Source organism: Ahaetulla prasina, chromosome 2, assembly GCF_028640845.1.
Source record: "Ahaetulla prasina isolate Xishuangbanna chromosome 2, ASM2864084v1, whole genome shotgun sequence".
Lineage (NCBI taxonomy): Eukaryota > Metazoa > Chordata > Lepidosauria > Squamata > Colubridae > Ahaetulla > Ahaetulla prasina.
Window position 1 is genome coordinate 154315637 of NC_080540.1, and position 26229 is coordinate 154341865.

General features: G+C 40.6%; 2 protein-coding genes across 2 annotated transcripts in view; one reads left to right on the forward strand and one right to left on the reverse strand.

Moving 5' to 3' along the window:
• LARP4 (La ribonucleoprotein 4) overlaps positions 1-10469 on the reverse strand; it is a 41232-nt gene extending 30763 nt beyond the window's left edge. Inside the window, exon 1 of the mRNA XM_058167188.1 lies at positions 10245-10469. The gene's annotated coding sequence lies outside the window, so the exon portion shown is untranslated. The remainder of the gene's footprint in view (positions 1-10244) is intronic.
• Positions 10470-13292: 2823 nt separating this feature from the next.
• FAM186A (family with sequence similarity 186 member A) overlaps positions 13293-26229 on the forward strand; it is a 39809-nt gene continuing 26872 nt past the window's right edge. The window contains exons 1-5 of the mRNA XM_058167925.1: positions 13293-14096; positions 15200-15431; positions 17653-17829; positions 18526-23185; positions 23286-25700. Of these exons, the coding sequence (XP_058023908.1) occupies positions 13860-14096; positions 15200-15431; positions 17653-17829; positions 18526-23185; positions 23286-25700 (7721 nt within the window). The 5' untranslated portion in view covers positions 13293-13859. The remainder of the gene's footprint in view (positions 14097-15199; positions 15432-17652; positions 17830-18525; positions 23186-23285; positions 25701-26229) is intronic.

A 26229-nucleotide genomic window follows, 5' to 3' on the forward strand; every position in this document is an offset into this window, starting at 1 on the left:
TGCAGAATTCATACAGCTTGTACAGTAATGTATCCCCACTTAACAAATCGAGCAGATGTGGAGACCATGTCTATCAAGAAGACTACCAAAGCTACAAACTCGCTCAAAAGCAATACACAACAGAATGATCTGTCATAATAATCCTAAAATACCATCCTTGAGTCACCTATGTCACCAATAAGTACTGCATGTTTTTTAAAATGTACATCCAATTCAGCTCTAGAAATTCTTATTAGACAAATAACCCCTTTGCACATAACTGATTCTGAATAAATACAGATAGTCCTCGAATTGTGTTCACAATTGGGACTGAAAAATTAATTTTTAATATACTGAAATTCATCACACCCTCCAGATGATCTCTTGACAAAGAAAAAAAAACAGCAATACTTTTCTATCTATTATAATTCTTTTGCTGTTGCTATAAATAGCATTTTAAAAGCACAACTATCTTTTCAACAAAAACACTATTGATTGATAAATTATTAGACAACCATGTGTGAATCAGGTCAATGGCTTGTTCACACTGTTGTTACTTAAGTCACAAAGGTTTGGAAATGGAACAATCAGTATTCTTATTAAAAATTGCCTAAGTTGCTGTGGAGATTAGATTTACAGCCACAATTGAGCCCAAAATTTCTGTTTGCAAAACAAGACAGGTGCAAAGCAAGTTTTGCCCCATTTTACAACCTTTCTTGTCATAGTTGTTAAGTGAATCACTGAAGTTATTAAGTTAATAACACAGCTGTCAAGTGAATCTGACTTCCCCACTGACTTTGCTCGTCAGAGGGTTACAAAAGGTGATCACATGATCCTGGGACACTGCAACTGTCAAAAATATACCAGTTGCCAAGTGTCTGAATTTTTGATCATGTGACCATAGGGATGCTGCAATGATAGTGTGAAAAATTGTCATAAGTCATTTTTTTCTGTGCCATTGTAACTTTGTACAGACACTAAATGAAAGGCTGTAAGTCAAGAACTATCTGTATAGGTAAAGTTTTAGAACTAGAATGAACTCATCCTGTGTGTGTTCCCGAGGCCCACAAAAGAATAATAACAGAATGCACTGTAATTAGTGCTTCTTTACTGTAAGGTACGAGTTTGGTAAATTAAACTCAAGTTTAAATACCTTAACATATTTTCCATATCTTACATAAATTAAAACGGTCAGTTTGGTACTTTATACCAAAATCAATCATCCAATCATACTTTTAAACAAATGAAGCATGATGATCACACACACATATTTTTGCTTTAGTTCTAAGCAGATTTAAGTAATGCTTTATCTGACATCCACATCCCATATGAGAATTGACACATCATTTAGGCGATCATTATCAGCCCAAATAATCAAGAAATTCAAGTTGTTTAATATCGGTGCACCAAAATTTAATTTTGACCAGAAAATCCATCATTCTATTCAAATCCGTAAAGAATTTCTTATCCAATTTTATAGGCATAGTTTGAAAAAGGTAGAGCAATTTCAGCAAAACATTCATATTGATGGTTGCAATTCAACCTAGTATAGATAGTTGTAATGCCCTCCATCTTTCGAAATCCAATTTTATTTGTTGTATTAATTTCACATAATTATCTTTAATCGAGGAACACCTTGCTGTCAGCCAAATTCCTAAGTATTTAATTTTTTTCGTACTATGTAGTCCCAATTCTTCCTCTAATTCTCTTTTCTGTTTTAATGCTACATTTTTAACTATCATATTTGTTTTTACTTTATTAATGTTAAGGCCCGATATTTCTCCATATTTCTTTATTTCCCGTAACAAGATAGGTCCTGTCTCCCTTGGGTCCTCATTAAAAAATACCAGGTTGTCTGCCTGTATTTTATACTCCTTTTTATTTTGGTTCCTTTAATTTCTGGGTTTGCTCTAACTTTGGTTAATAACGACTCTAATGTCAGGATGAAGAGCAGAGGTGACAGTGGGCATCCCTGGCAGATTCCTTTCATTATTTCAAATGGTCTTGTAATCTCTCCATTTATTATAATACTTGTTTTTGGGGAAGAACATACTGCTTAATCATTTGTTCAAATTTATCTCCAAATTTCATTTCTCTAATTTGTCGAATCATGTATTGCCAATTTAAATTATCAAATGCTTTTTGAGCATCCAGAAAAACAAGCGCTACTTTTTTCTCTGGATCAACTTCATAATATTCTAATATGTTCATTACTGTTCTTGTATTATTTCTGATTTGTCTCAATGGGAGAAAACCATTTTGGGCGGGGTGAATAATCTCATTTTTTTTATTCTTCCTGCTATAATAGTCATGAGAATTTTATAATCAGCATTCAAAAGTGAAATTGGCTTGTAATTTTGGATTCAATTTGCATCAGTACCTTCTTTCATAATCACCATGATGTATGCTTCCTTCCACGAAACAGGCATTTTTGCTTCCAACAAAACCTCATTATACAATTCTAAAAGTATTGGTTCTATTACTTCCCCCATACTTTTATAAAATTCCCCTGGCAGACCATCTGGTCCCGGAGTCTTATTGTTCTTTTGCCTTTGAATCACTTTTTTTTAGTTCTGTAAATGTTATATCCCTATTTAACAACGTTCTCTTTTCTTCCTCCAGTATAGGCATACTTTCTTTCCTCTTTTAAATAGTCATTTATTTTATCTATCTCAATTTCTTCTTGTCTATATAAATTCTCAAAATATTTTAATGCAATCTTTTTTATTTCTTCTTCCTTGTTTGGCAAGTTTCCTACCTCATTCTGCAACTGATGTATTATCCTACTTTCTTTTTTTAATTTGTATGCCAACCACCTCCCTGGTTTTTTTCATTTTCAAGAGATAGTGTTTCGTATATTTAATGTTTTTTGCGTACTCCGCTTGTTCTATTAAATTTAATTTGTGTTTGGCCTATTTCTTTCAGTAATGTGTCCTGTTGTTTCCGATTTTCCGTATTCCTCTTTGACATAAAAGCTACTGTTATTCCTCTTGCGTACCCTTTTATTGTATCCCATAAATTCTGCAGGGAGATGTGTTGTTTTTTGTTTATGTTGAAGAATAGTCAATTCTTTTTTAATCTTCTGGAGATATTCATTCTCTTGTAATATCTGCAGATTCAAAGTCCATCTTTTATTTTTCCTTTTCTGGCCTTGCCATGTTATGATCAGAGGGTTGTGGTCCACCCAGATGTTCAGGGAAATCTCTACACTTTCTATCTCTTTGTTTAATTCTCTGTTTGCCCATACCATATCAATTCTTGAGAAGGATTTATGAGGATTAGAATAAAAACATTTTTTTTTCCTTTTGGGGTATAATGTTCTCCACACATCAATCAAATTTAACTCCTCAACCATGTCAAAAAAGGTTTTCGGTAGTACATTCCTCTTTTTTTTTCTTTTTCTCATCACTAACATAATATTTTTGATGTTTACTACTCTATTGTAGTCCCCCACTATACAACCTGTCTCAATAAATCTTTCATGGGTTTTCTTATAAAACTCCCTCTGATTTTTATTAGGGGCGTAGATATTAGCTAGCAACATTTTAATTTCCCCTATTGTTAATTCAAGCAAATATTACCCTTCCCTTAGGGTCAGCATAAACTAGATTAGCTTTTATTTCTTTTCTGACATATACTACCACCCCTCTCTTTTTTTCCTCTGCCAGTGCTGAGAACAATTTTCCCCATTTATTATATTCCAAATATTTCTGGTCTTGTTTTTTGATGTGCACCTCCTGGAGACATATAATATCTACATTCTGTTTCACCAATTTCATGAGTATTTTTTCCTTTTCACAAGGTTGTTCAATCCATTCACATTTATTGACAATAGTTGGGTTTCTTTCTCCATTTTCCTAGTTGTCTGCCGATCTCTGGTTTCTATTTGTTCTGGTAGCTGTTTGTGCCCTGGTCCTAGTATCTCTTTCTTCTTCTTGGTTCTCTTTTATCACTTTGCTCCTTTCTTCCAATTCTTCACCTCCAAATTCTTGTCTCTGTTCTTCTAGACTAGCTGTCTCCAATTTCTCTCTCCTGCTTGAGTCCTCCTCCATCCCCATCAGTTGATCATATAATTCTTGGGCTTTATCTAAATCATCAACTTTAATTCTTTTGCCCTGCCAGGATATCAGCATTCCTTCTCGGAGATCCATCGGAATAATATGTTCTTTCTATTCAGCTGAGATGCTAGGAACCGGTAGTCTTTCCTTTGTTTCCGAATCCGTCTGGGGACCTGTTTCAACGTTACAATTTATTTTCCATCATAAATCATAGGTTTGTCCCTTGTAATTTTATAAATAATATCTCAAACTTTCTTTCGTGCAAACCTGATGTGTATACTTTTCTGGGCAGGTGATGGTGTTTTGCATAGTTTGTTTGGACTCTGTAAACTTTGTCCAACTCATTTGTAATCTCCCATTTTTCCCTCTGGAGGGCTTCTGCAATCAATCCCACCACTACCCCTCCCAGGTCTTCTTTCATTTCCATATTTTGAAATCTCAAATAAAAGGAGGATCGATCCATTTCAAGGTATATCAACTAACTCTCTAGATCTTTATTTACCACCATCATTTTTTTGGTCCATCTGTTCTAGTTTTTTTTCCGTTTGTTCAGTTTTCATTTCCGACTTAATTTTTTGTTCATTCCTTTGTATCTCCTCTTGGATTGAACCAACTTTATTGTCCAAATTCTGTATATCAGTTTTTAGCTCTCTATGATTTTTAACCACTATCTCCTGGAGTTTCACCATGGTTTCCTGTACTGTTAAGAGGGTAGACTGCATCGCTTGGGAAGTCAGGCTAGAACTTGATTTTTCTGTGGATAGCATCCCTTCTATTGCCACCATCGGGCTGGATGCAGTCTGTTCCCCTGCTCTCAGTGTTGTAGTGGTAATGCTTGTCAATTTTCTTTAAAATTCTATTTTGTTCTTCCAACATTTTATAAATCCTTTCCCAAATTACCATCCACCACTTTTATAAATATTAATAGTTTCTTTTTATCATTCAAGATTACGTCTTTTATATCTATATTTCTTCCTTTTAAATAAATTAAATTAAACCACCAATAAGTTGTTAATATTTATTAAATGTCTTTCTTTTCCTCTTGCAATATTACAGTATTTTCTTCTATCAATTTTTATTTGTTTTAAATTCTATTTCTATTTTCATAAATTATCTTCCCAATACTCTATAGCTATAAATCAACATAAAAGTGTACAATACAATATGACTAGAAGTCACTAAGTAGATTTCCTCTATATTCAACCAATTAAGTTGATTTAATTAACTATAATAGATATAATTTTCAATAGATATTAATTATAAATAATACTGTTAGATAAAATACCTTTAATACAATCTAAATAGCTATAAGTTAATATTGATATAAGTATGTATAACTGAAAATACAATATTACTATGGGAGCAATACTATGAAAGCTATGTTCAAGGAAATCGTATTAATGAGGGTGTTAATCACAATCTACAATGTAACAATCAGTTTGATACTCAGAATAGGGTGATTCCACTGTTTAAATATTTTAATTCTCCGGGTTACTCAATGTTCTTAATAGTGTCGTCCTCATTGTCTACTCCACCTCTGTCAGTTTCTCTACTTAGTCACTCAGTGTTATGTCCGGATCTCTCAGTCCGTACAGTTCCTCTCTCTTCTCCTAACTGCCCTCTCACTGTTTGTTTCTAGCATCTTTACTTTCACTATTAGGCTCCGGATTACCCAAAACACTCGCTTTTCACTTCTTCATCGTATATCGCAGTTCTCCTTCACTGGACGCCATCCTCACCAGCTTATTCCCTGCTTTGTCTGCTCCTCCAATCCTCTCCAAGCTTTTCTCTTTTCACTGTCATGCTGTCCCTGGTCGTTCTTCTTCTGTCTTGGATCGTCTTTTCCAAGCCCCTGGTTCTCTTATCGGCTACCGAAACATGGGTTCCGCCTTTCTCCTTCTCTTTTCCTTCCTCCGTCATCTTACACTCTCCAGCTTTTGCTTTTAGTCTTTTTCCGGTCTTTCCTTTCTTTTGGCTCCTCTCTCTTGACAATTGTTTTTTTTAATGAAACACGGCTCCTCTCTTTAAATTGCCGCTATTTTTCTGCCGAAGCGTCCTTCCTCTTTTCCAAATATTTTAAAATTACTCACCTTGACAGTTCAAGCCACTGCACATATGGGAGTTCCTCACAAACGAGAATAGGCACAGTCTGCTAATAGCGCTTTTTCTTCCAAGTCTGTTGTGGCTTGTCATGGCCTTGGGTCCGCCATGTCAAAATGACATGACAGTACAAATTCGCGCTGGGTTAAAGAGAATTCCCCTTGTTCCAGCAGGTGGTTGCTTTCCACCTCGCTGTCCCCTGGGCTTCCCCTCTGTTTTGCAGGGCTCTCCAAACTCAACATGCCTTTGAAGGGTCCCCGGGCATGAAAAAATCAGAGTCAAAGGGTGGAGATCATCCTTTTCCCTCTGCACTGCCCGACATCGCCACCGGAAGTCCAAATCTATCAGTGTATTTTAATCAATTTGCATAAAGAATTCAATCACTCAGCAACAAGAAATGTTCTTGACTTAACAGTTCTAGTAAACTGTTTTACATTTTCTTTCCAGATTATTTTTCTATAAACAGCAAAAGACCTGTTTTGAATCTTTTACGATCCAGCATCCTTGTTCTTTAAAATGTCTAGCATAACATTGATGAGACAGCCACAAAAATAACATGAGAAACAGCATTTTCTATTGTTGTTCTTCAGTATTGAAATTCAAGATCAGCTAAAACCATCTACATTAATACTAATGCAGCATAATTTTTTTTAAAAAATCTTTAGTTTTCATTGAACATTATAAGCACATTTCTTGTACCGTACCAAAATCTACTTTGGCGGGGAGGGGGGGGATCATAAAACTCTCTCAAGTTTGAGTTAAAAGAAACATTAACAGGGTACCATTACCCTATCACAATCTCTATAACACTTCTTGAACATATACAGTATTTTTTTCTGGGGCTATCTTTTCTATCAGGCATATTTTTCTTAATAACCCAACTTTATGTCAGTGGAGATGCCAAGGATTATATTTTTATAGTCTTCAATATTTTAAATCAAGAAGAGATGGCTATTTTCTCACCCGTTTTAAATTAGATGAGCTAGTAAATATTGTGATAGAAAGAAAACAGGAGAAAATGCTCATATAGTTACTAGGCAACTATTTATGTATTGACTGACGCTTTAAGATGAAGCTATAAAATACCTGTATAGTTCACAAAAGGCCACAAACTGTATCTTCTTTCTTCCTTCAACTACAGAGCTGCTAGTCACAGCAGAGAAAAGAAAACCATGGAATTCAGGATTCAACGCTAAGGTGGCCACATTCAAAGTAAAACTAATCCATAATTGCTATGAATTATCTCTGCATTACTCCTCCAATAGCAAAAGCCACTAAATCAGCCAGAAAATAATGCCTTTTTTTTTTTTGCTCAGGATTTATAATTTTGTTTCTTCATTAACAATCCAAAGCACAGGTTCAATCTAACGGGAAGTATTTATCTCCTCTATAACCCACAGTTTAATATTCCTATGGCACAGATCCATTATCTATAACATATAAACCAGAATTCTCAACAATTCTGGCATACTGCTGTGGCCAATGTTCTAATTCAATCTGTACTATAGCAAAATGTTATGTGAAAGAGCCAACATAATTTTATTCAACTTTGTCAAACAGAACTGAATAATTACAACTCACAAATTTAGTAGATTCCAATACTCTCAAGTCTAAGCTTGCACTCTTAAAAGCTCTCTGGAAAAAAGCCTTACTTGTAAAAAAAGCATATTTATAATTGTAGTTAAGTTTCTCAGAATTGTTACAGATCTTTAAACATTAAAAAAAATATTCTACATATTACAAAACGCTACTGCACCCCAGCTGTAGTCAAAAGATCAGGATAAGTGTCTGCCTAAGTTTGTATGCCTTTTCCTGCCTTGGGAATATTTATCTTCACCTTCTTTAAAAAAAGGATTAAGTTGTAAACTTTGAAAATCATCTTAATAGTAATAAATGATGAGTCATGGCACATCAGGATATTATTTCTCTATAAGAACTGTAACAGCAGGATCAGTTATTCCTCCAGTTATCCCCATATAAAATGATTGCATATATTTCACTACAATAACATGAAAGTATTTTATTGCTAAATCTGATTTATTGTAGATACGTTTATAAATTAGACTCTCACTTTATAATTTTTTTATACATAACAGTCCTATTTCTTGGAGTATTCATTAACTTAAGATGGAATCCTATATTCACTTACCTAGACTATTGCCCAAATGAATTGTGGGCCTTACTTTAGAGCAAGCATATTTAGGTGCAGTTGACATTTTGCATACCTTGAGTATAATAAAGTGGCAAACGTAATGTCATTTCATGTTAAGTCTGCATGCATCTATTTCTCACAGCCAAGATAATCTACCCAGTCTGCATGCATCTATTTCTCACAGCCAAGATAGTCTACCCATCGAAAATAAATTTCAGTTAAAGGTTTGATGTTGGGGGGGGGGGAAATTGCAATCTAAGTATATATATAACTATATATATGTAACTATATATAAAACTAGGACCCAGATTGTTGGGGGGGCAATAAGTTGACTTATAGGTCTTTGGTTGTTCGGGTTTTCTCCCGTGTAAAATTGGAAGTGTCTTGGCGACGTTTCGACGAAGTCTCATTCGTCATCTTCAGGCTTCAGCTTCGTGCTTCTGGGAGCAAACCCGAACAACCAAAGACCTATATACAAACACCCGTGAAAACCTCAGAAAACATCTATCTATCTATCTATCTATCTATCTATCTATCTATCTATCTATCTATCTATCTATCTATCTATATAACTATATAACTATAACTAGTTTGCAGAAGCAGCTATCAAAGCTTAAGTCTTTTCCTGTGTTATTTCCCAGAATCAGTCTTATGCACATTTATGAATAAAACTTCGTACCTTTAAGCCTGTTAGACAATTCTAAACAAGTATTTTATTTTAAAAAAATGATATTTAACTAAGTAATTATTTTAAACTGCTGTCTCCATTGGAACTTCACTGTAGTATAAAAACTTTTCCATATGTTGCAATATATATGGAATTAAAAAGGTGAAACTGTGCTCAGTTAAAACGAACATTATGAAGCGCCTCCTTCAACAATTTCTGATAGAAAGTTTAACCATCCAGCCTTAAAAGCCAGGTTAGCACCAAAAACCTACACCACTTTCCTCTTAAAAACTCTGTTTATATGGGCACAGTTAAACCAGTGCCACGTTGCTAAGTTACAGCTTTACTAGTCTGACATTTCTACAATAAGAACAATACAATCTGGAATCTACTCAAAGCATTAGCCAGGCAAGGGAAAAAGAAAGCCAGTAGTCAGCTGACTATATATTGTACTCCTGCCATGTGCCTGCAGTTTTTTAAGAGAGAGTTGGAAGTGGATGACCTCCCACGTATTATTTTTTAAAATTAATTTTAACAAGAGGCAAGATGGCAAATAGGGAGGCAGAAAACTGCTTCCAAAACGTTTCTTCTTCCTCGACGCGGGCCTCAGATCTGCGTGTAACCTTCACACGTGCCCGGCCATGTTCCAAGCAGCAGCCATCAGGGAGAACTTTTACGAAAGGTCATTGCGACGTCTTTCATGGCCTTCTCCTCTCGCCCAGGCTGTTTTCCACCCCCCACCAGAAGGAATAGACAGAAGCCGCTAACAGAAGCCGTCCACGGACGCACAAAGACCCCTCGGCACAGTCCCCTGAACTGCGCTCCCCTTAGGCCTACTTCACCTTTACGCGGCAAGCCACGCTTCCACATCCTGTCCCTTTCGCCCACACGAGAGCAGGTCCCGGCCCCAGTTCACAGGCCTTCCTGGGCCGATCACGAAGCTTGACCTTGGGAGGCCCACCCACTGGCCCAGCGTGTCCGATTGGCGCTTGGGTCCCGAAACACGCTTCGCCCCATTACCCGCCGCCGGCCGCGTGATCTTCCTCCTCCTCCTCCTGCTCCCATGGCGCACCATGGCGGGCACGCCGTCCCTTCCAACCTCCCTCCTTTCCCGCCCGCAGATACCCCTCCAAAAAAATCCTCTCCCCACCGGCGGCCAAGCGCTCGAGGGGTCTATTTGCTGTGTCAGCCCCCACCCCCCCACCCCCCCCACCCCCCCCAGCCGGGCGGCAGGCGAGCGAGCGAGCGCGCGCCGCCTGGCGAATCACGTGGCTCAACCCCTACTCACCTCCATGAAGAGCAGCATCTTTTTCCTCCAGCCTCCCCCCCGGCTAGTCTTTGACCCTCCCGACCCCGACCGAAGCCCCCGAGGCGAGTCGCTGAGGACGTCTTCCTCCACCACTGCCGGCAACGAAAGCCTGACTCCGCGCAAAAAGACGCGAGCTCCGCCTCCTCCGGCCTCCTTCTCCTTCCTGCCGCCGCTATCACTCCATTCACCACCAGGGCCGAGCCCCAGCAGCCGCCGCCGCCGCCGCCACACGCAACCCTTTTCCCCCCCCTCCCCTTCCGGGTCAATTTCCACAAATGCTTCCGGACTACGAGCGGCTCACTGACAAGCCTTAGAGAAATGACCCTCTGGTGACAAGCGATCGCGTTAGCGGCCGCGCGAGCGTGGCAAGCGGCAGAATGTACCATTAACTGAAAGGGGGGAGGAGGTGCCATTCCTCCACCTGTTCTTCGCAGGAGCCATTCTTTTTGACCGTAGGGAGCGTCGTATTGCAGGAATGTGAAAAACACCCGCCAAGATCCGCGAACCGCTTTATTGTACCCAGCCAATCCTGAAAATCTTATCTTGTATTGTCTCCGCGTTATTTTATTTTGGCTAAACTAAGCTCACGCCTGAGAAATCCAGCTAAATTTTCGCAAGCGTAGGGTTTTGTTTTGTTTTTTTGCTCAGAGTTTGTAGGACGACTTCGCAAAATGCTTCTTTTTACGGTAACCTTCCTCCGGTCACTCCAGTATGCTAGAATCAAAGTTTTGTAGCATCTTGAAGACTAAGAAAGCTATTATTTTAACTGCTATGTGTAACTTATTTTCTGGGAGTGCTGTTTATCTTGATCACGTAATTATTTGATGAAGGCGCCCTTTTTCGCAAACTTCATTGCACTGAAGTTACAGAACTTAGTCTCCTGAATTAAAGAAGACAAAACTGAAATCTATTCCATATTACTAGTAGTCTATTACATAGTAGGTATAGCGAGGCAGGGGGACATAAGTAGAATTTTTTTTTTGATACAAGCAAGTATCAAACTTCTGATTAATCTTTGTCACCCAACATCTCCATGATCTTTTCATAGTACTTTTTGCGACCACTATGCTTTGTTTTGATATGACAAACTATACAAGAGCCAGGCTAATGAACAAGGAACTTGGGATTTCCCCAATATTATCTGAGATTTATTATATTATATATATTATTATCTCCCTTTTTATTATTCACCTGTATGTTTACTGGCAGAAAATGTTGTAAACAACTTTCCTGCATTGTATTTTCTGCACAAGTAATTTTTGGATTTGGTACAATAGAGATATTCTGAGCACGGTGTTCTGGTATGTGCAATATTTTAAAAAATAAAATCGGCAAAAGATAAAATACAAAAAAAGGGGCTGGGAAAAGAGGAGGTTAAAAAAGGCAAAATCAGGAAAAAAAGAAAAAAAACCCAATAGCTTCCAATTTTCTTTGGTACAGATTCAGACATAAAATACATTAACCTCTTATTCTAAAATCAACAATAAACAATATTTCTATAATCATAATTGTGAAAACCCCAAATTAAAATTTAATTTCCTTCAGCTTCCAGCAAGAAGTTCAACAGTGGTTGAACAGACAGGACAGACAGATGTTGATTCTATTTTTTGTGAAGCTGAAATTCTGTGCTGCAGGTGGTTTGTAAGCTTTCCCACTTATTCAAATTTGTATAAATAAATCATTTTGAACAATAAATGCTATTTTATCTCTCAGCTGTGCAGCACCAGGGTTTGATTCAATTATAATAGATTAAATAAGAGAAAATCGGACAATTTTGTTAATTTCTGTTATTTGGGGGAGGAGATTAATGTAGACAATAACATGTCTGGCTCATGAGAGTTGATAAGGAAGATAAAATAACCTTTATTGTAATTTTTTACTGCTAGCATACTGATACGCTTAAAAATGAAATTCTGTTACTTGCTTTCAAAAGGCACACATATACACATACTATATATATACACGTATATATACTTACACCCATACATATAAACTATTTTTCCAAGTCATGGAATAAAATGTCCTAAATTGTCCAAGTTGTAAGTTAAAAAAAATCCTCCAAGTAGTTGCCATTCTTTGATTCTCTGTCTCTTGTAGTAAACATGCAACAACAAATTAATTATCAACATTGCCATTCTATCTATGACAAATGCTTCAAATCAGCTGCCTGCTATGCAGACTTATAACATTAAATATTTTGTAACATTTGATGATGGCTTACACTGTCAATTCAAGTTTGGAGAAATAATGCCAGGATTGAAAAGGGACTGTTCAGTGCCAATATACAAATCTATATATATAAAAGTGAAACCCACTCACGCATTAATCATGAAATCTCCAGAACCGTAAAGCCTACAAACTTGAAATTTACCACGTATGTTCCTCTTGGCTTCTAGGCGCTCACTAAGAAAGGATTTTTCGAAATGACCCTCGGAGCATTAGCATTTCCTATATTATTATAACATTCTCTGATGCCAATTAGTTAGACGTTCCCCCCCCCAACTTGAAAATAACTCTGGAGAGAATGGGATAGCATAGGACAGGCTTCTGTGGGGCAAGCCTCATGGAGAGAAGGGGCTAGAAAGCCTGAGGGAGAGAAGGGGATAGGATAGGAGACATTTCTATGGGGCAAGGCTGAGGGAGAGAAGAGGAGAGGAGAGGGTCTATGGGGCCAGCCTGTGGGAGAGAAGAGGGTAGGATAACAGAGGCTTCTGTGGAGCCAGACTGAGAGAGAGAAAGGGGTAGGATAAGGGAGGCTTTTGTGGAGCCAGCCTGAGGGAGAGGAGAGGAGAGGCTTTTGTGGGGCCAGCCTGGGGAGAGGAGAGGATCTATGGGGCCAGCCTGAGGGAGAGGAGGGGATAGAGAGGAGAGGCTTCTGTGGGACCAGCCTGGGGGAGAGGAGAGGATCTATGGGGCCAGCCTGAGGGAGAGGAGAGGCTTTTGTGGGGCCGGCCTGAGGGAGAGAAGGGGAGAGAATCTATGGGGCAAGCTTGAGGGAGAGAAGGGGATAGAGAGGAGAGGATTCTGTGCGTCTAGCCTGAGGAGAGAAGGGGAGAGGAGAGGCTGATTGTAACTACTCATTAATTTTCAAACTCATAAGTGTTAATTTATCAAGCCCGATCACATAGTTTCGTAGTGGAGCACGGGTATTCAGCTAGTATATTCAATATTTTCAAAACGTCTTTAGCTAAACTGAGGATAAACTTAAAATGCTCAAGTACTACTATATATTAATGAAGCACTGCAATGCTGCTTTCCTTCCAAAGGTCTGATATATGGTAGAACATGTTAGCAATGAAACTTCCTATTCAATATGTAGAATTATGAGTTTCTTTTCCCTGAAGCTTCTTTATATGCAAATGTTTGTTGCTTGCTTAGTGACATCATGGATTAGAAGCCATGGAATGGCAACGGAGACATTAATTCTATAAACAGAATCTGCTCCTCTCTGGGTGATTTTCCATTTAACTGTAAAAAAAAACATTTTTTTTTGAAATGTAAATCTCTTTGTTTTGATCCATCCACTCATCTATCAACACAAATTATGTGATAAAGAGTACAGGAGGCTTATTTGGCTCATTCTGTGCAGTAATCATGCATTTCCAAAGATTTGTTGCATGGGAAAATCTACCATCCTTGACCTCAAAATCTGATGGCTTTGAATCTTCATCGTCATCGAAATCAGGAAGTGTGACTGAATATGCATCAGAAGGTCTTGCTGTACCCAAAATTACAACCACCAAAAAAGAAACCATGCCAGTTGAAGTTCCTATTTCTGTAAGGCGTGTTTTGGATAAAATTGAGGTGGAACAACTAGAACGAGCCAAAAAGGTAGGCACCAAAAATTTAACACCTTGCCCTGGAAAAGGACAATTAAGTTTGCATAACTCTTCACAATAGCATCTAGGTTTGCCTCATAGATTCATGACTATCAATTGCATATGAAGCACAAATATTCTCGGACCACAAATGAGTAACAGTTTTACCATTAGGCAAAATATAATCTGATTCTGGTCATTAATGAAGGGGAAGAAATGGTAAGCTCTTAAACTTTATTGTTACAGTACTATAATCTGCTTTTAAACCACTATCGTCACCTTTATACTTTTGGGAAGAGAAGTCGCAAATGTATCTACATCTACATCTCCCAGATACAGAGACAACATCTTATGGAATTTACTATCTTGGGGGAACATCTGATTTGTTTTTAATACTAGGAAATGCAGTTTGAGGAGAGTAGCATTTGTTGTTCCCCCTCAAATATCTTAGTGTTTTAGTTCAGCTTTGTTGAGCATCTCCAACCACCTCTGAAAGGTATGAAGAAGGAAAATATTAATTTATTCCACAAATAAATGCTAAAACACCCACATTAAGCTCTTTCATTATGAAAAATAATATATTATTGAAGCCCTTCCTGAATGAAAAAAGAAAGCACAATGCCTTCCTCTTGCTAGTAAGCAGAGTATATGTCATGTTTTGGGATGTTTGTTTGTTTTTTTGCAATGCAAGGAGCTGGGGGGAGGAGAGATGCTTCAAGGAAATCTAGAAGCAGAGTAGTTATGTTCTTTTTTCCAAGGTAATCATTTCTGAATCTGGAGGTTTTACGTTGTTTGATTAATACCTGCAGAAATGGATAGGCCTATCTTTTATGAATTTGCTCATTTCAAAATCTAAGAGACTTTCACTATTATTTTTTTAAAAAAATTAAAATTCACATACATTTCTATCCCCTTTCTTCATAGGACACAAAGCAGGTAGCATACCAACTAAAGTATTACAGTAAGATCACATTCATACATCTAGAAATTTCTCAGAATTTAAAGAGGAGATTGAAAGAGCTCTAAAACTAATAAGTGGTTTAGACAGCTGAGTTGGGAATTCCTGTAACAATTCAGTACAGTACTTTTCTCTGCAAATATGTTCTGTCCTTACAGGAAATTTCTAAAAAACTCTTTCGCATTCTGGAAAATGTGAATCGAGCTTATGAGCGCTATAAAAAAGATGATGGCATCGATCCAAAATTAGAAAAGGAATATAACACGATATTAACATGGGAGGAGAAAAGCCGTCGATCTCATTTCCTAGATGACATTGATGATGTGCTAAATGTAAACATGGGCAAATTACTGGAATTACGCCTAGTACTGGACTCATTAAAAGAATGCAGTAAGTAACTAATCAAGGAGAGAAGCAACTTAGAACTAAGGAGAAATTTCCTGACAGTTAGAATGCTTAATCAGTGGGACAGCTTGCCTTCAGAAGTTGTGAATGCTCCAACACTGGAAATTTTTAAGAAAATGTTGGATAACCATTTGTCTGAAATGGTGTAGGGTTTCCTGCCTGGGCAGGGGGTTGGACTAGAAGACCTCCAAGGTCCCTTCCAACTCTGTTATTATTATTATTAAGTTCTGTAACACCAACATTGGGAAGGGATACTCTGACAAAATTCTCTCTCATAGAAAAGTTTTTTTCAAAAGAGGAAAAAGAGTTTTGAGAATCTGATCCAATATACTGTAGAAGATGAGAATCTACCACTGTTTAATTAGGTAGACTTATATAATGCATGTGAAGCCTAGGTTTAGCTAACATTTAATAAATTCTAACACAATGGTCTTAATTTTCTATACCTTATATCCCACCAATTGCTCTATCAAAATAATTGATAGAAAAAGCAATTGAAAGAAAAAGTCTTTTTTCTTGGAAGGATATGCATGCATTTACACACATTCTGCTATTAATTTATCATTTATACCATGTTTTAGTTATTTCATTAAACTTTCAGTGGCTTATTTCTAGTTTATCAGCTAGGTGCATTGCATCTATTTACCTCTGTATCCCCATTGTGTGAAAAAGACTTGTGACCTCCTGCCAGCTTCCCTGCTTACTTTGCTTGTGGGAAGCCAGCAGGGAAGATGATAAATGGTGATCACATGACTCCAGAGCACCATGTGCGTTGGTTGCCAAGTGACCAAATTGCAATCCTATGGCCACAGGGATGCTGCAGTGGCTGCAACTTGAAGGACTGATCCTAAGCCTCCTTGTTCAGCACTGTTGGACCTTTAAACAATTGCTGAATGTGTATTGTAACCCAAGAAGTGTCTATAATTAAGATAAACTTTTTTAAAAAACTACTTTCATATAATAAGCTCAATGCAATAAATTTTCAATTGCTATCTCTTGGACTTGGAACGCTATAGCTGCTTATTATTTGGCAAGATTCTGGGATCTGCTTAAATTTTAAATCAAGAACATTTTCCTGTTGGTATTTCCTTGACAAAGGAAGGGATAGAGGTGGGCAGTGCATAGCCTTCAGCAATTATTTTGTGTCACAGTCACAACACTAACACTAACCCTCAAATAGAACAAGGTCAATTATAATAAGACTTGGGGCATCCAACCAATATTACAGCATGCAAAACTATCTTGTGAACCATTTTTCTGCTTTATTTGTAACCTAGATTTAAAAAAATCTTGGTTTCATATAAAATAATCTGATATGCATTAAAAACAGTAAACTGCTGTATTGGTTAATTTAACATTCATAAGTTAATATTTCCCTACCTACCATGTGATGCTTTTTCCATGAGATAATGTCTAATCTAAGCCCATCATTGTATAGGTAGTCCTCACTTAATGTTCATTTGTTCATTTTAGTTTATATACCATCTGCCATACAATTGCACCACAAAATAGAACAATTAAAATATAATAATAAAATAATACATTAAGAGCCCCTCTTTGAGGGTGATGGGTGGTACAGAAATGTGAAAAATAATTTTAAAAAATATTTTTTTTCTTTAATGTAAAAAGATATTGAAAAACAAACATGTAATTGAAAAATCCATCTAACTTTCGTACAGAAGAGGTTTGGTTTTAGAGAGAGGGTTTCAATCGGATATAATTGATGTAATCTCTGTTAATTTTCCCAGGAAAAGTATTCCAGAATATAGGCTCTTATCAGTGGGAATGCTTACTAGCAAGTAACTGCAAGCTTACTGATTTAAACTTCAGGATAATTTTTCATCCTCCCCCACTCCCACGGGTGAGAATTTGGTATTTTCACTTATGGAAACTTTCTGGGTGATTCTGTAACTCTCTCTTAGAGAGAGAGTTACAGAATCTTAGAGAGAGTTACCTCATATGGTTTTTATTGTGAGGAAAAAATGAAAAGGCTTTCTATGTGGGAAAGCTATATATCAGAACTATGAATCTGGCAGCATGAAGTCCCTCAAATATATCACAGAATTGAGGCTTTGGGAAAAGCAATAGTCCATATAATTTTCGCATTATTGGATTTCTCTATAGAATATTTTCCAAAGGAATAATTTCAGTATTATTTAAGAAGGATCTTTCTTCCATCCCGTTTGAACTTAAAATTTCTCTCTAGGTGGAATGCTGAAAAAAGTTGAATTACAAGAAGAACTAATTCCCAGTGAAGAAATGGTTGAGAAAATGGAGATAGATCTCTTGAAATTTATTGAAAAAATTGAAAGAAATGTTCAACGTTTGATCAAGCTATTCCAGCCACTCTTTGCGGAGAAAATGAAGGCACGAAGGAAATCAGGTACCTAAAAAATTAGTGGGTTCACTAGAAGCCATACTTTTGGCTTAATTGCAAAATGCATCTGACAACAATCACCTGGCAAAGTTCAGCCACAAAAGGCCCAATGTCAGAAGCAGAATCAATCTCTAAGCCACTGTCAGTATTTGCGTATTGCTAGGGAAGATGTACATTTCATTCAGCTTTGTGTGACTGATTTCTTTTTAATCACTATACAAATCCCAGTCACCTGGTTCCAGTTTTTATCGTTTGTGCAGTTTTGCCAGCTGTGTCCCAAGTCTATTGTTTAGCAGTGTTTGTAAGCTGATTCTGAAGAGCTTTTTTCCCCTTCATTATTATTATCAAATTTCTTTGCCACCCATTTCACAGTTTGAGATGACTCTGAGCTGCTTTTGTTTTCTAAATATATCTAATAGAAATTCCCTGACCATGTTCTTGTACAATTTATGTTACAGACATAAGTACAATTAGTTGTAATATTCTTCCTGACATATGAGATGGTTTATTAATATAATATTATAGTAATAACATTTAAGAATTTCTGGTCCAATGATCTTTTATCTCTCAATTCAGTTTTACATTATTACCAACGCTACTGCTATTCCTCTTATTGCTATTGTTATTACTCTTATTCCTTGTGTGTCCAATCACACTTGGCCAATAAAATAATTCTATTCTATTATTACCTTTCTACCTCAGGTCAAAAATATACCCTTCTGTTTAAAGCATGGCGAGATAAAGTAGCAGATACACCTCAGGAAGGTGAGCCTTTGACACCTGAACAGATGTTGGATGATGAATCTCTTGCTTTTACTCGTTGTCATGATGTTAACAACATGATACACGAACTAGGGGAATCTTCAATTTTCAACAGAGCAGAAATAGTTGCCCTCAAGTATACTGCAAACATGGTAGGAAACCTTATAAAGGCTTTCAGCCTTCTAGTTAAACAATGCCGCAACCTAAAACTCAAGTGTGACAGTCTAACTATTATGGAAGGCAGGAAGCAAGATCCTCAGGTTCTAGTCCTACAGAGAGAATTGAGAATGGCCCTGGAGAGAAAGACGGCATTGGAGAAACAAGTCCAAAGTGCTGAAGAAAGGTGTATGGCACTCCTGGTCACAAATGAAATGATTCAAAAAGAATTGCAAGATGCAAATGAGAAAGCATCATTAGCAGATAACATCACCCTTTCCATGGCTACTCCAGGTAAACCTCAGAGTAAAACACCTGTTGTTGAAAAAGATGTAAAGAGCAAACAAGCTGAGAAAGCAAAACTTCCGGCAGAACCTAAAAAGAAGCCAATTAGAAAAGTTGAAGGAGAAACCTTGGATGAAAAATGGGAATCTCAAGGAGAGAGTTCGCAAGCATCTCTACTAACTATTTATGGGAGAGAACCAACCCCAACTGGAAGCATCCAGGATATAAAAATTAAACAGAAGAAAATGGTTTCTGACAAGGGGAAGACAAAGCAACCACCAAGGGCTACAGATGAAAAAGGTCCACCGATGGATGGAACAGTCACTGAAAGATCACCGCAGCTACTTGACCAAATGCTCACTAGTCACAAAACATTGGACACAGAATCTGATAGAGTGCCTCCTAAATCCAGTGATGAAAAACCTATTGATAGAAGTCCATCTACAATGGAACCTTCATCATTAACTGAACCGACTGCAGAAGACATTTCAGGTCAAAGCCTCCAAAAAGATAAAAAAGGAGCTAAGCGTAGGTTATCAATGAAAGGTACTGCAGATAAAGTTGTAGTGACCATGAAAACAAAAAAGATGGTCAAATTCCCATCTGCCAAGGATACACCTACCCAGGACATGCCTACCCAGGACGTAACTCCACAACTATACACAAGTGTCCAGGAAATACCTGAAGGTGAATTAACTCAAAGACCAACGATGACTTCAGAAACCAAGAAGGAACCAGAGACCGTAGATAAAACCCTGCCACCAACAGGTGCAGCAGAGCAGACCGAGGAAGCTCCGAAACAGCTAGCAGACAAATCAAAAGATATCCGAGAAAAGAAAGAAACAAAGCGGTGGAGTAAATTATTACAACTCCCAAAGCAGGCAGAGAAGTCTGAAGGAGTGAGACATAGTTTAGATGCAAAGTTGCAAGAGACTGCCAAGGACATACCTACCTTGGCCAGCCCTATCCAGGAAATACCTACCCAGGACACCCCTACCCAGGATACACCTAACCTGGACCTCCCTACCCTGGATACCCCTATCCAGGATATCCCTACCCTGGACACTCCTACCCAGGTTATACTAACCCTGGACACCCCTACACAGGACACCCCTACACAGGAGATAACTACAGGTGAATTGACTCAAAGGCCAACAATGACTTCAGAAACCAGGGAGGAGTCAGTGTCTCAAGATAAAGATCTGACACAAACAGCTGTAGCAAAACAAACTGAGGAAGCCCCAAAACAATTAGCAGACAAATCAAAAGATATCCGAGAAAAGAAAGAAACAAAGCGGTGGAGTAAATTATTACAACTCCCAAAGCAGGCAGAGAAGTCTGAAGGAGTGAGACATAGTTTAGATGCAAAGTTGCAAGAGACTGCCAAGGACACACCTACCCCAAGTATGCCTACCCCGGACACCCCTAGCCAGGACATTCCTGGAGGTGAACTGACTGAAAGACAAATGACATCTTCAGAAACCAAGGAAGAACCAGAGTCCCAAGACAAAAACCTGACACAAACAGCTATAATAGAACAAGCTGAGGAAGCCCCGAAACAATTAGTAGAGAAATCAAAAGATATCCGAGAAAAGAAAGAAACGAGGCGATGGAGTAAAGCATTACAACTCCCAAAGCAGGCAGAGAAGTCTGAAGGAGTGAGACATGGTGTAGATGCGAAGTTGCAAGAGACTGCCAGGGACACCCCTACCCCAAGTATTCCTACCCCGGACACCCCTAGCCAGGACATTCCTGGAGATGAACCAACTCAAAAGCCAACTTCAGAGACCAAGGAGGAGCCAGAATCCCAAGATAAAGACCTGATACAAACAGCTATAGCAGAACAAATTGAGGAAGCCCCGAAACAATTAGTAGAGAAATCAAAAGATATCCGAGAAAAGAAAGAAACGAGGCGATGGAGTAAAGCATTACAACTCCCCAAAAAGGCAGAAAAGTCTGAAGGAGTGAGACATGGTGTAGATTCAAAGTTGCAAGAGACTGCCAGGGACACCCCTACCGCAAGTATTCTTACCCCGGATATCCCTACCCAGGACATTCCTGGAGGTGAACTGACTCAAAAGCCAACAATAACTTCAGAGACCAAGGAGGAGCCAGAATCCCAAGATAAAGATCTGATACAAACAGCTATAGCAGAACAAATTGAGGAAGCCCCGAAACAATTAGTAGAGAAATCAAAAGATATCCGAGAAAAGAAAGAAACGAAGCGATGGAGTAAAGCATTACAACTCCCAAAGCAGGCAGAGAAAGCTGAAGGAGTGATTCATAGTTTAAATATAAAGTTACAAGAGATTGCCAGGGAGAAGGATGGTATGATAGATATAGAGACTATCAAACATATTTTTGAAGAATTGGAGCCATCATATAAAGACACTGCAGGAGGACCAGTGACTGGAGGCCGACATGCAGACAAGCCTGCCAAAATATCCAGTGTAAAAAAGTCCACATTGCCTTCTGATACAGCTGAGCAAGCAACTACTACAAAAGAAAAAAGGAGAACCTCAAGAGTTGAAGAAACTGCTCTCCGTGAATTTCAGGAAGCCACTCTTGCTTGTTTAGAGGACAAGCTAGGAAAGTTAAAGAAAGGCCCACCTGGTAGTGGGAAAGTACCAGTTCCATTTCAACCCACAGATGCACAAGCGCAACAACTCTTTAAGGCAATACAGGAGAAAGTGGAAGAATGCTTCTTGATAAAGCAGAAGTCTTTTACTAATCTGGAGGAAGATAAACAGATTTCGCAAAGCATGGAAAAGTTGGAAGATAAAAGTGGAGAAGAAATAACCAAAATTCCTTCATCTACTCATGTCACCCCTACTCAGGACATACCTACCCAAGACACATCTCCACAGGACATACCCACTCAGGTCCCACCTCCACCTCCTCAAGACATACCCACTCAGGTCCCGCTTCCACCTCCTCAGGACATACCCACTCAGGTCCCGCCTCCACCTCCTCAGGACATACCCACTCAGGTCCCGCCTCCACCTCCTCAGGACATACCCACTCAGGTCCCGCCTCCACCTCCTCAGGACATACCCACTTGGGTCCCGCCTCCACCTCCTCAGGACATACCCACTCGCGTCCCGCCTCCACCTCATCAGGACATACCCACTCGGGTCCCGCCTCCACCTCCTCAGGACATACCCTCTCGGGTCCCGCCTCCACCTCCTCAGGACATACCCTCTAGAGTCCCGCCTCCACCTCCTCAGGACATACCCTCTCGGGTCCCGCCTCCACCTCCTCAGGACATACCCTCTAGAGTCCCGCCTCCACCTCCTCAGGACATACCCACTCGGGTCCCGCCTCCACCTCCTCAGGACATACCCATTCGCGTCCTGCCTCCACCTCCTCAGGACATACCCACTCGCGTCCCGCCTCCACCTCCTCAGGACATACCCACTCGCGTCCCGCCTCCACCTCATCAGGACATACCCACTCGCGTCCCGCCTCCACCTCCTCAGGACATACCCTCTAGAGTCCCGCCTCCACCTCCTCAGGACATACCCTCTAGAGTCCCGCCTCCACCTCCTCAGGACATACCCTCTAGAGTCCCGCCTCCACCTCCTCAGGACATACCCACTCGGATCCCGCCTCCACCTCCTCAGGACATACCCACTCGGGTCTCGCCTCCACCTCCTCAGGACATACCCACTCGGGTCCCGCCTCCACCTCCTCAGGACATACCCACTCGCATCCCGCCTCCACCTCCTCAGGACATACCCACTCGGGTCCCGCCTCCACCTCCTCAGGACATACCCTCTCGGGTCCCGCCTCCACCTCCTCAGGACATACCCACTCTGGTTCCATCTCCACCTCAACATGACATACCCCCCTTGGTCCCATTTCCCCAGGAAATACCCACCCTGGCCATACCTCCCAAGGACATATCAACTCTGGTCTCAACACCATCTCCCCAGGATATAACCCCCCTGGTCACACCTCTCCAGGACATACCTCCACTGGTTCCATCCCCACTTCCCCAGGACATACCCCTCCTGGTCCCACCTCCCCAGGAGATGCCCACATTGTTCCCCCCTCCCCAGGAGATACTCACTCTGGTTCCACCTCCACCTCCACAGGACATACCCCCCCTGGTCCCACCTCCCACCCTATTCCCACCACCTCAGGAGATACCCCCCCTGTTCCCGCCTCCCTGGAGATACCTCCTGGCCCTGCCTCCCTGGAGATAGCCCCTGGTCCTGCCTCCTCTGGAGTTACCCCCTGATCTTGCCTCCCCTGAGGATACCCCCACTGGTCCTGCCTCCCCTGGAGATACCCACCGTAGTCCCACCTCCCCTGGTGATACCCACCGTGGTCCCACCTCCCCTGGAAATACCCAGCCTGGTCCCGCCTCCCCTGAAAATACCCAGCCCGGTCCCACCTCCCCTGGAGAGATCTATCCTGGCCCTGCCTCCCCAGGACATACCACCCCTGGTCCCACATCCTCTGGAGATACCCCCTCTGGTTCTGCCTCCCCAGGACATACCCAGCCTGGTCCCACCTCCACCTCCTCAGGACATACTCCCCCTGGTCCCACCTCCCCAGGAGATACCCATCCTGGTCCTACCTCCACCTCCCAAAGACATACTCCCTCTGGTCCCACCTCTGCAGGAGATATCCCCCTTGGTTCTACCTCCACCTCCGCAGGAGATATCCCCCCTGGTCCTACCTCCACCTCCACAGGAGATATCCCCCCTGGTCCCACCTCTACCTCTGCAGGAGATACCCACCCTGGTCTCGCCCCCCCATGACATATCCACCCTGGTCCCAACTCCCCAGGAGATACCCACCCTGGTCCCATCTCCCCAGCTCATACCCCCCATAGTCTTGCCTCTACCTCTGCAGAAGATACCCATCCTGGTCCCACCTCCCGAGGAGACACCCAGCCTGGTCCCACCTCCCCAGATCATACCCCCCATGGTCTTGTCTCCACCTCTGCAGGAAATACCCACCCTGGTCCCACCTCCCCAGGAGATGCCCAGCCTGGTCCCACCTCCTCTGGAGAGATCTACCCTAGCGCTGCCTCCACCTCCACAGGAGATACCCACAGAATCCCGTCTCCCCAGGCCATACCTGATCCCATCTCCCCAGGTCATACCCACCCTAATCCAGCCTCCCCCAGATATACCCAGCCTGGTCCCGCCTCCTGAGGACATACCTATCTTGGTCCTGCCTCCCCAGAAGATACCCGTTCTGGTCCCACCTCCCCAGGACAAAGAATTGTTCTTTCCACAGGATGTACCCCTACCTAAATGGCAAGAAAAGAAAGAAGACTTGGCCAAGGCTTTACCTCTCACAAAAGAGGAGCAATCTCTGGAACATGAGCCTGATGTAGGTGATGAGCAGGTCAAGGAACTGAAGCGGGAAGATGAAGACAAGGACAAAATAATTATACCGATTTCTGAGGAGCAACCAAAGGCTGTCGACAAAGGAAAAGAGCCATCCCCAAAAGTGAGCCATTTGAAACTGAAGAGCTTACAGGAGTCAGATATGAAGAGGGAGCTTTGGTACCAGCAACTTCAAAAGGAGCTACTGACAGAGAAGGAACGAATGCAAGAAGAGCAGTTACGGATACGGGGGGAATGTCAGCAAATAGAAAAGGCCAAAGAGAATCTGGTACAATGGCAGGGGTTGTTTCAGAAGCAGCAGGAGGAGTGGAAGCAGAAGGAGAAGCAACACAAGGAGCAGGAGCATCTCTGGCAGCTGCAGCTTGAGCAGTGGCGGCGCCTGCAGCAGCAGAACGATCATTATCAGCAGTACTGGGCTGAGCAACGAGAGAAGCAGAAGGAGCAACAATGCAGGTTGCAGGAGGAGATCAGGCAGCTGCAACAGCAGTACAAACAGCATGTGATATTCCAAGGGGAGCAGGCCAAGGAACAGTGGTGCTGGAACCAGTTGAAGGAGGAGCACAGAAAGCAGCAGGAGACCTGGCAAGAGGAGGATAAGGAGTATGAGATTAGGAGACGGCAGTGGCAGCAACAACAGGCAAAGCATGAGGGACAGATGGAGAGCCTGAGGCAAGCCCACCTGCAGCAAGAAGAGCAGTATAAACAGTGGCAAAAAGAGCAGCAGAAGAAGCAACAAGAGCTCGAACACGCTTGGGAGAAGCGCTGGCAGCAGCAACTGCAAAGCTGGCAGCAGGAGATGCAAAAACAGCAAGATCAAGAGAGCAGAGATCAGGAGCAGAAGAGCAAGGTGCTGGAGAAGCAGAGACCGATACCGAAGGAACGTAAGCCCTTGAGTCCCAAACTGAAAGTAGTGGAAAGCTCTTTTTTGGATATATTTGTTAAGCCATGTAAAATGCCACCTGTTCCTAAGGAGAAAATAATTTCTACCACTCCTCGGACCACTCCCTCTTCTATTATTGCATTAAAGGAAGATTCCTCTGAATTAGAAACTACATGGTTCCCTAAAATGTTCACCAAAATAGAAGAGCTTCCTCCATATGGCATCCCAGAGAAGCGCTACTGGATAAATGTGGAAGCACAGAGGAAAAACCTGAAGCTGTTGCGGGAAGCTTCTCAGAGGGCTGATATTTCACCAGATCTATACAATGATACTAAAGAAACTATCAAGCAAGCATTACACAGCAACGTGGAGAGGCTGGCTTTGCTCTTTCGCAAATACAAGTCTTTGTACAATCTCCACGAAGTCAGGTAAGATCAAACATCAAATATGAGGCTAAATACTGGTATTTGCGACTAAGAGACACATGTTATTAGATTAAAGCATGATAGATAGTTTTTAAACCCACCAGTTTATAAATGAAGAGTTAAAAGCAAACCTGTATTTTTAATCACCGTAGGTATAAAAGATCGATAAAGTATTTTCCAAGAGAAGCAAAGTTGCAGTGTAGGAATGATTATTACTCCATGCATAACATGCACTGCTGCAACTTATTTGTCAATTTTGTATTATAATTGTGTTGTACCTTAAGAGTCATATTCCATGGTAGAAACACAGTACAGCAGTCTTAAGAAATAATAGATCCATATCCATAAATTTGGCAACTTGATTTGTCAAAAAAAGGATCCCATGCTTTAGAATATGAACAAAGGAAGGTCCCTTATATCAAATCATTTTATTAATCTACCTAGTTTAATATGGTCTACACTGTTTTCCAAAATGTCAAGCTGGAATTTTTCCTGGTTTTACTGTAAACACCAGAGATTAAAACTACAGTAA